We start from the raw sequence: 10,712 nt of genomic DNA, 5'->3' as shown, positions 1-10,712 counted from the left end.
ATGTTGGAATAGTACGAAACTACCTACAACTGTTGAGCTAGGACTTCTATGATATATTCTCTAAAAATATATTTATGATTTCTTCACACAAAGAAGAGTCACTCCTGGTAATACTGAACATGTTGCTTTTACCTTTTAAATACTGAAAAAAGTTTAAAGATCTTAACTCTCTTATGTCCTCCTTTTGGTATATTAATGTCAAGATATTTGAGAATTCTGCTAGCAACTTCTCACAGAAGATATTATTGTAATGAATTTAAAGTATATGTTTCTAAATGTCAGTTTAATAAACCTGCAAGTTCACAGTTAAGTTGTACCATCACTTCTTATGCAAAGGTATACATAAGTCATAACTTCCTTTTAGCAACAAAATGTTTGGTTTTCAATACCCTCAAGAATTATTGCAATAAATGCAAACAAACATGATTGCAGTTCCTAGTTGTAATGGAGAGTGAGTCCATAAACTAGATTGCCTGAAATAAGCTAAACTTTTTAGTGATTTAGGTGACATTTCAGCTGGTATTTAGTGATGACCTACTACGCACAGGTATTGATTGGTGAGGATTAAAAAAATAAAAGTTCCTTTCTTCAAGGAGCTCACAGATTAGTAGGAATCAACTCATGTTGAAATAATGAGTTTTAACACAAAGCAAAATTTGAACATAACTCCTTAGTGTTTTTTTTTAATTTCCTTCCTTTTTTTTTTTTTTCCAGTTAAAGCCAAGTAAAAGTAAATTCCCCGTTTTGAAAAATCAGGGGAATTAAAACAAATTAAGCCAATTATCTACATATCAATTAGCATACAGAGACATGGAATTATTTTCTCAAAGGTTAGAAATAGTCATTTATAAGTGCTGCTTGCATCGTTTAAAAAATAACGTATTATCAATAAAACATTTTAGAACAATATTTTTAACAAATTTCAACCCTAAGAACTAAAACAGCACAGAGGTGGATGTGCCACACACAATGCAGACTAGTAAATGTAACCAAGGGCTAGAGGTTACGGTGCAGAACGTTCCTAAATGGTTTCCTGCAGGAGGTTTGTGCCATGGTGGGAAGAGCAACCTAGGTGGCGGCAATTCCTTCTTAAAAGTCTCGCTCTTCCCAGCCAGGCCGGTGGAAAACCTACTGGCACACAAGTTCTGCCTTCGGTCTACAAACACTGCTGGACACTGGAAACTAAGTTGGAGGAGTGATATGATTGGCTAAGAAATGAATGACGCAACGTACCTCAGGCCCTCTGAGAATCGGCCTCCTTCTCAAATCCCGCTTTCCATTGGTCCTTACGGCAAAGAGGGCAGGGACATTTGCTGAAATTAACCTCTGGGTCGCAAACCCCGAGCAAAGATGGCGGCGGCCAGGTGTTGCAGGCTAGCCCTCCGCGGGTCGCGGCTGTCATTGCACACTGCGGCCGAGGCCGCTGTCGCGGCTCCAGAAGTGACCGGCGCAGTTGTCGCGGCGGCCCCCGTCGCGCGCTACCCGCCGATTGTGGCCTCTCTGACTGCCAAAAGCAAGGCGGCACGGCAGCGGCGAGTGGAGCGGTGGCAGGCGACGGTGCACGCGGCCGAGTCGGTGGACGAGAAGCTGCGAATCCTCACCAAGATGCAGTTCATGAAGTACGTGGTTTATCCGCAGACCTTCGCCCTGAACGCTGACCGCTGGTATCAGGGCTTCACCAAGACAGTGTTCCTGTCGGGACTGCCGCCGCCGCCCGCCGAGCCCGCCGAGCCATCGCCCACCCTGGACCTGGAGGCCCTGCGCGCCGCCGCGTGTGACTGCCTCCTGCAGGAGCACTTTTACCTACGGCGCAAGCGGCGCGCGCCCCTCTACCAGGACCGCGAGGCCATCGCCTCGCCCTTCCTGGATCAGCTGGTGGCGGCCCTCGTGGGCCTGCTCAGCGCACACAACCCTGCTCTGGCCACCGCCGCCCTCGGTGAGCCTTGGGGCCGCCACGTCGGGCGAGGGTGGTGGGGGCTGTTCATGTCTTTCTCTCTGCGTTGTCTTTTTTTTTTTTTTTTTTTTCCTAGTCCTTTCGCGCCTTGCTGGGCGCCACCAGGTTTAACAGTACTGAACTAGCAGTCTGGAGACTGGGTGGGTTCTCGGGCTGGTGTTGCCACCTACTAGCTGTACAACCTTGCACGCCTCCAGTCCTTGGCTCTGCTTTGTGAAGATCCAGCCAAACGGAAGAGCAGTGTTGGTTAGGAAAAGGGGCTCTTAGAGGGGGGACAGACCTGGAGTTGGCTTTTGGGTCTTCCACCAAAACGTCCCGTGACTTTATGTCAATTCACTTCCTCATAGAATTGTGAACATTAAAGGTGATAGGGTGATAGGGATTAAAATACCTGACATTTACTAAGTACTTACTGTGTACCAGGCCCGGTTCTAAATTTTATATGTGCCAACCAATTTAATCCTCACAATAACCGTTTATGGCAGGTAGCATTGTTTTATAAATGGGGCAAAAACAGCCTGAGGTACAAAAAGGTAAAATGAACCTCGTCGAGAGCCTCTAGCTGGTAGATTGGAATTAAGGATTCAAACCTAGCCATTTTGGGCTCCCAGGAAACAGCAACTTTTATGAACTGCTTAGTGCAGACTTGAAAAATAATTAATGGATAGTTTTAAAAGTCAGTGTTTCTGACGTCCTGTTTATTTTATATCTACCGCCTAGTAGGTGTCTTAATAAATACCTGTTGGATTAATGTTATTATTGTAAGTGTAGATGTGTGTTCAGCTGAGTTTTGTAGCGTGCGTGCTACTTTACTTCGCTCGCAGTTGGGAAAGAAGTGGTCTTGAGTGAAGCCTCACCGATTTTGACTCCTAATTGTTGGCCTAGGGAAACTTGCTTGACTTCGTCAAGACCCAAATTCCTATTCTATAAAATGGAGGTGATGACAACCATACATACCTTTGAGAGTTACTGTGAAGATGGAATTAGTAATTTTTTAAATTTAATTTTTATATAATTTTTTTTTTTTAACATTTACTTATTTTTGAGAGAGAGGCAGAGCGTGAGTGGGGGAAGAGCCTAGAGAGAGGGAGACACAGAATGCCAAGCCAGCTCCAGGCTCTGAGCTGTCAGCAAAGAGCCCGATATGGGGCTGGAACCATGAGCTGAGCTGTGAAATCATGACCTGAAGCGAAGTCGGATGCTTAACCGACTGAGCCACCCAGGCGACCCTTGAATTAGTAATTCTTAAGACAGCTCTGACTACTAAAAAAACTTACTATTTTTCATGAGTGATATTCCTGTTGGTCTTACTTTTGTTGTTCATTCTTAACTGAGAAACCTCTTTCATTACAGTGTTTAGTGTGTGATGCATCGCACAAGTAGACAATAAGTGTTTGAGCGTAAGTCCTGATCATTGAAGTTAAATCATCCTATAAGCCAGACTCTATCTTACATCAGAGTAATTTTTGATATATTTTTAATTTACACAATTATTCTTGAGTTCTGTATTGCTGGTATTTTAATAATAACCAAATTTATCTAAATGACGAGATGAGAAAATTTTGAATATCTTTTGATAGATTGTAAACGCCCAGTTCACTTTTACTGGTTGCGTGGTGAAGAAATTATTCCTAGTGGTCATCGGAAAGGTCGAGTTGATGCTCTGCGATACCAAATAAATGATAAACCACACAACCAGATTCGAATGTCCAAACAACTCCCAGAGGTAAGGATTTGTTGCATTATATATCTACTGACATCTGGTGAGGAAATGTCGTAGGCAGCCTAGGTAATGGGCTTAGTAGGATAAAAAGTTTTGGATGGGTCCCTTTTGAGTTTCTTGCAAGTACATCTTATCTGAAATTCTTTTTTAGCTTTTTAACCTGTTATGGAATGTCTAGTCCTTAAAGGTCAAATAATCATAAGATTAAGGCCATCAGTTTTCAAGGCCATACTTTTTCTTACTATAAAAACAAACAATTGAAAATAGTTTATGATAGTAATTTATAATAGATTACACTGCCTGATCATCAATCAAGGCATTTTTATAATTATAAGCTGGTCATTTTACATATTACAGTTCTTTTGGAGAAAATAAGTATATTTTGAATGTTGTCTTTGCGTCTGTATCAGAAGTTGGCACATTTTTTTGGTAAAGGTCCAGACAGTAAATATTTTAGGCTTTGGGGGCCATAAGTCTGTGTTGCAACTATTCATCTTAGTTCTTAAAATACTGTAAAAGCAGCTATGGACCATATGTTAATGAATGTGTGTGACTATGTTGCAGTAAAACTTTGTCAAGTAGGTGGCTGGCTGGATTTGGCCCACTTGGTCGTGTTACCAAATCATTTTGTAAAAAAAAAAAAAAAAAAAAAAAAAAAAATCTCATTTTAAGATTTTTAAATCTATTAGGAATGTGAGTAAAATGTGTACATACTAGTGTTTCTGTAAATTCACTTATGACTTTCCTTTAAGTTTGTGCCGCTGGATTATTCTGTACCTGTCGAAATCCCTGTGATGAATTGTAAGCCAGACAAACTTCCATTATTCAAACGACAATATGAAAATACCATATTTATTGGTAAGTTTCCCCCTTTTTTTAAGTTAAAAAGTTTTTCTTTATTTAATGTTTATTTATTTTTGAGAGAGACAGAGACGGAATGAGAGTGGGTTGGGGCAGAGAGAGGGGGAAACACAGAATCTGAAGCAGGCTCCAGGCTCTGAGCTGTCAGCACAGAGCCTGACACGGGGCTTGAACTCACGAGCTGTAGATCATGACCTGAGCAAAAGCCGGACGCTCAACCGACTGAGCCACCCAGGCGCCCTGGTAAGTTTCCCTTTTGAAATATTGTGCCATCAATGTGTCCAAAGGATCCCATGCAAATTTACATAATTCTTGACGACAAGAATTACAAGTTTACATAGTTGTACACATAGTTTACAAGCAGTATAATCCATAATCTCAGGTTGTTGCAATATGCATGAAAATTGAGAAGAAAATATTCTTTCATCTCACCATTTAAAATTTTACTGTTTCTACTTAATTAGCAGTACTTTAAAAAATAGCTACATGTATTAGGCTTTGTTGATTTATTGTGTAAAAAAAGTAATTTGTATTTTTTCAAAAGTAAACCAGTATAGAATCAGACTTGAGGCAGTGATTGTTTTTCTTTTTTTTTTTTTTTTTTATAAAAGCCTTCTGTTAGTACCACACACTGTGATAACCATTAAGAATATAAAAGTTAATAAGGCCTGATATCTGTCCTTGTGCAGCTTGTACTTTTGCTGTCTTTTTGTCTATTAATTCCTAGTCGATTTGATGGTTTTAAGAAACCAGCTTTATACTAGTCTTCCAGACCTGCTCCCTCTGGGTCATTATGGTCTTAGAGTGAATTATGGGAACTGTTGGTTGAAAAGACTACTACTAAACTCAAGAATATCAGCATTTTATGAAATATTGGCTATTTTTTCCCTATTTGGAAATATAGTGTAAAAGTCATTTTTTAAAAATAAGAACAAAGTATGTAGTTATTACATTAAAATGATAAAGGGAACTTTTAAATAAATTTCACATACATTCTCTTGACTTACCCTATGTCATAGTGGGCTTGATGATAGCTAGCAGATTGTACTTTCACGTGAAGTTTAACTTTATTATAATCCATGAAATAAATAATAAACGTTCCCAATTGTGTATTTTGAATAGTGATCACATGATGTGTAGAGGAGAAGGGTGGGTTTGAAGCAAAGACTAAGGACGTGCTGCAGATGTTCACATGTACATTTCATCTGAAATGTTTTCATTTTGGGGCGCCTGGGTGGCTCAGTTGGTTAAACATCTGACTTCAGCTCAGGTCATGATCTCGCAGTTCGTGAGTTCAAACCCTGCGTCGGGCTCTGCGTTGACAGCTCGGAGCCTGGAGCCTGCTTCTGATTCTGTGTCTCCCTCTCTCTCTGCTCTTCCCCCTCTCATGCTCTCTCCCTTCTTCAAAAATAAATAAACATTAAAAAAAAAATTTAAAAAAAATGAAATGTTTTTATTTTGCTCTTCAGGCTCAAAGATGGCAGATCCATACTGTTATGGTCATACCCAGTTTCATCTGTTACCTGACAAATTAAAAAGGGAAAGGCTTTTGAAACAAAACTGTGCTGATCAGATAGAAGTTGTTTTTAGAGCCAATGCTATCGCAAGCCTTTTTGCTTGGACTGGAGCACAAGCTATGTATCAAGGTAAAACTAATTTTATGCCATTGCTGTTCTTGGGAGATTTCTGTGACATTTTAAGAATTTACCGGTTTAAATTGTTTTCTTTGGGTTAAGATGTAGGTTGAATCTTATCACGTTGAAAACTTTGGTTGCGGTTTTGCAGTTTCAACAAAATATAGTTGTTTTAAAATTCATAATTAAATGTTTAACATTTGCAGTTGGCAAGTGGCATTTAGATAGTTATTTTGATCTTTCACTTTGACCAGTTTTGTATGAATGAATTTTATTCTGATGTTCTCAAGCATGTGAATAACTATAGCCAACCAAGTCAACTTTGTAGATGATGGCAGCTTTCTGAAGCCGGAAAAGGAAAGTGCTTTGGTGGATTAAATTTCAGATTAAATTATGACTATCCTATGTAATATCTTTGAGGGCTATATCCAGGATGTGGTGGATTAAGAGGGTGTTTATTCATTCAGTAAATAGTGAATGCATGGTTTTTATGAACCAAGCACCGTTGGCCTTGGAGATAACAGTGTTGAATTGAGGTGGGCAGATCTCGCTGTCCAGGAGCCTATAGTGAGAAGAGTAAAGGACAATAAACGTGTAATACTTTTAGCTAGTGGTAATATTATGGAGGAAAATTACTACATAAGGGATAGAATGATTTATGGGGTGCAGATGGGATATGGAACAGAATCTGTTTAAATGGAGTAATTCAGGAGAGGTCTCCAAAAAATGACATTTGAACAAAGACCTGACTGTTGAGGAGCTACCTAAGCATAAACTTGGGGGAAAGACACTTTCAGGCAAAAGGAATACAACTAAAAGTCTCTGAGGTAGGAACAGAGTTGAAGTATTTAAAGAACAATGAAGAAAGGGAGGGGGAGGATGATGGAGGAAGAGATAGAGGAAGCCAGCAACCATATCACTTAGGACTTTGAGAGCCCAATGTGAAGCATGGGCTTTATTACAAAACCCGAAGTGATAAACTGTAATATGTAACCAACCAGATTAATCCTATATGAGTTCCCAGGAGGAATTTTAATACTGATTTAATTACTTCCAAGCTCACTTTTTTCCATATCTATCTATCTATCTATCTATCTAGATATGTAAATATATATAATTTATTGTAATTTATTACTCACAATTGTTGACTTAAATGGAGAGAATGAGAATAGGATTGGACAGAAGCAGAAACAGAGGAATCTTTCTCAAAGATAGATTAGAGTGGCACTGTTTATGCATTAAAGATAAAGTGCTTCTTTTTTCCTGTAATTAATTACACAACTAACAATATTATTCATTGGCTATCTTCATTAAGGCTGATAGAAGCTATGTATGAAGAAATAATACTACTGCTTGGCCCTGGCACTAAGTACTAAAACCAGTCAGTCTAGAACAAGAAGCAGCCAGCAAATTTGAGTAGTAAAGGCTTCAAAGGCCTCCTGGAACCTTATGACACAAGATACACAAGACAAAATGACGGCACCTCATAAAACCAAATTTGAAATATGTAAGGGAAGATATAGAATTTGTCTAAGGACATGATTGAAGTCCTTAGAATGTCTGAAGGTATGTTTTTTAGGTTTGGTTGAAGTAAAGGGCCGTAATGGTTACTGGATGGCAGGTGCTGCTGGTGCTGGGAACATGGGAACGTATTTGAAGTCAGTAATGATGCACGTGGTTAGTACCAGATACAGGGGACATTGGCATAGATCGAGCTTGCTGCTTTTTTTAGGTGAAGTGAGTTAAGGTTGAAAGCTGTTGAAGGCCCAAGTTGTTGAGAATGTGTCCTGAGTTTGGGGATGTTAGAAGGGAGGAAATAATTTTTGATGCAGAAATAGAATATAGGGTTAGAATGGAGAAGATGAGGAAGACTTCAAGATCTTCAGGAATTTGGTAGATAAAATATCTAGGTTTCAGGTGGTATTTTTGATCCCTCTAATGTGTATATTTTGTTTTGGTAAAATATATTCTATGTGTAAATTTCAGTGTAACTTTTTTCTATAGGATTCTGGAGTGAAGCAGATGTTACTCGACCTTTTGTCTCTCAGGGAGTGATCACAGATGGAAAATACTTTTCCTTTTTCTGCTACCAGTTAAATACTCTGGCACTGACTACACAAGCTGATCAAAATAACCCTCGTAAAAATATATGTTGGGGAACACAAAGTAAGCCTCTTTATGAAACCATCGAAGATAATAATGTGAAAGGTTTTAATGATGATGTCCTACTTCAGATAGTTCACTTTCTACTGAACAGACCAAAAGAAGATAAATCACAGCTGTTGGAAAACTAAGAAGAAATCATTGATTCGGGACTTTGGGGATACTTAAATTTCACTGGAGGAAAAATAAAAGGAATTTTAATGACGAGACCTGTAACTGTCAAGTGCATTATTTTGAGACAAATATTTCATATGTTAACCTGTGATTAGACCTCTCATTCTGCTCAGAGTACACACTGAAAGATTTCATTTGAAATATAGTATGTTGATTTTAAGGTAATTTTATTCATATATGACTAACTGATGGGACTGAGCTATCTTCAATCTCTGGTATTAATTACATGTTATTTTGAAAGTATTTTAAGGGCAGTAACTCAAAAGCTTGAGTATGTAGATGTGTTATAGTTTTCTTTTTTGTTTTTATTTTTTTCATTAATAGCATGATAGTTTCAGAGTCCTACTCAAACTGAACAGTATTTTGCAAGGATAGGAAACTGAGGCCCAGAGGAGTTAAGTGAATTTTCCACAATTTCACAGATGGTTAATAATATAGCTGATGAAATATGTGGAATTTAGGTTCTTAGCACTAAGAAGTAATGTTAATATATTTCTGTTTATATAATTTGCTCCATCCCAAAGATTGTTTCAAAATCAGTTGTCAGTTGATAAAATTGTTAACTTTGTTGAGAATTAGATTCATTTGAAACATTTTAGTGAGGAAAAAAGAATTACCTTTGTATAGTCATGCTGCTTTTTATTTTATATAACCTCCTGTTATGAATATTTAAAAAAACCCATTATGTACTGTAGTCATATGAAAATCTCTGTTCCCACCCTCCCTCCCTCCTCCTTTCCTCCCTTCATTCCTTCCTCCTCTCCTTCCTTCCTTCCTTCCTTCCTTCCTCCTTTCCTCCCTCTCACCCTCCCTCTCTTGTTATCTTTCTTTCAAGATGGAGACCACAGTTACATTGATAGATTCCTCAGCCAGAAGCCTGGGGATTATTTGCCGCAAATGATTGCTAAACTAAAGGAATAACATTTGAACAATGGCATTCAATTCAGCCAAGAGCTTCCTTTGCAAGGCAGTGTGCTATGTTAGTTTCAGTTTACCCAGAAAGCCATGTAATTACATACCACCATTTGTTTATTTAAGCAGTTTCCAAACCTTGGAATACTGTTCTCTACCCGGGGTCCTGTCTGTTCAACCTGTCTATTGCATTCCCATTTACCCCTGATGGAAAAATGCAGATGTGTAGAGAGAAGCGACCTTATCAAGCTCCAAGTACAATGACACCTTTCTTAATCTTAGCTTTCACTTTCTAACTCTGTACCTTGAGCAATTTGAGTTGCCATCCTTTATTTCTGCAAAACAAAATTATCTTCCAAAGTTTAAGGATTAAATGAGCTAGTGCAAACTAAAGTGCCTTTAAAATTCTATGTAATTAAGATATGTTGGATTCAGTAGAAATGCCATTGCATTCCCTAAACTGATTATATTTAATTCATGTTTCATTTCCATCCTTTGAATACTTCTAGCTCTATAGTAGCACCTGTTTTCATTCTCTTGTAATGATATTTCTCATGACAAATGGAGAACATAACACATACATACATACATACATACCTATATGTATATGTCAGGACTTCACATAGCACTTAAGTATATTCTAGAGCGTGGTCTAGATATTTTACATGCTAGCTTGTTTAATCATCACAAACATTCCATGAGCTAGATACTATTCCCATTTTGCAGATGAGTTAAGAAGGCACAGGGAGCCTAATAACTTCGATCGTACAACTAGAATATGGCAGGGTTGAAATCTGAGACCTGGTGCTCAGACTCCAGAACCTACTCATCACCACTCTGGTGTATATTCTTCAGCAATACACTGTAGATGTCAGTGGTGCAGTTGTATAACAGTGGCATAAATTTAGATAAAGGATAGGTTAATTCTGACTAATAGGAATCCTGGAAATGTGTGTTAGCGCAAGTGGCATTTAAATTGGTTCTTGTTAGATGGCATTTTCCAAAAACAGAGGGACAGTCAGTGAGGGGATGGAGCTGTGAGTGAAGATGGAAAGCTTCAGGACGTACTTGGGAAATAGGTAGTAGCTTGATTTATGCAGGTTGGATGTGGCCTAAAAGCAGTTGGGGAAAACAAAAATTATTTATCAAGAAAAAAAGTCTTAACAGGTCTCAGACTTCTGCATAGCTCTGAACATTAGGAAACAAAGCAGCAATGTTACAGACTTCCAGAGGAAAGTCACAGCAGAAGAAATCTAGGACCAGCCTGGATCTAGATAATGCAGAACAATTG

At 38.5% G+C, this 10,712-nt stretch overlaps 1 protein-coding gene across 1 annotated transcript; it reads left to right on the top strand.

The window, feature by feature from the left end:
• The first annotated feature begins 1,281 nt into the window (after positions 1-1,281).
• On the top strand, positions 1,282-8,544 carry MRPS30 (mitochondrial ribosomal protein S30). Its single transcript, XM_047876278.1, has 5 exons — positions 1,282-1,936; positions 3,535-3,680; positions 4,430-4,535; positions 6,008-6,184; positions 8,177-8,544. The coding sequence occupies exons 1-5, from the start codon at positions 1,351-1,353 to the stop codon at positions 8,464-8,466; spliced, it is 1,305 nt and encodes a 434-aa protein (XP_047732234.1). The 5' UTR covers positions 1,282-1,350; the 3' UTR covers positions 8,467-8,544.
• The last annotated feature ends 2,168 nt before the right edge of the window (positions 8,545-10,712 follow it).

Source organism: Prionailurus viverrinus, chromosome A1, assembly GCF_022837055.1.
Source record: "Prionailurus viverrinus isolate Anna chromosome A1, UM_Priviv_1.0, whole genome shotgun sequence".
Taxonomy (NCBI): Eukaryota; Metazoa; Chordata; class Mammalia; order Carnivora; family Felidae; genus Prionailurus; species Prionailurus viverrinus.
Note: the sequence above shows the minus strand (reverse complement) of the source record. Positions and strands in the feature narration are given on the sequence as shown.

Bases quoted from the DNA above. Each gene is read 5' to 3' on its own strand.
- MRPS30 (XM_047876278.1), top strand. From the start codon at position 1,351: ATGGCGGCGGCCAGGTGTTGCAGGCTAGCCCTCCGCGGGTCGCGGCTG. The intron at 1,937-3,534 runs GTGAGCCTTGGG...ATCTTTTGATAG, and splicing joins TCTGGCCACCGCCGCCCTCG to ATTGTAAACGCCCAGTTCAC. The intron at 6,185-8,176 runs GTAAAACTAATT...TTTTTTCTATAG, and splicing joins AGCACAAGCTATGTATCAAG to GATTCTGGAGTGAAGCAGAT.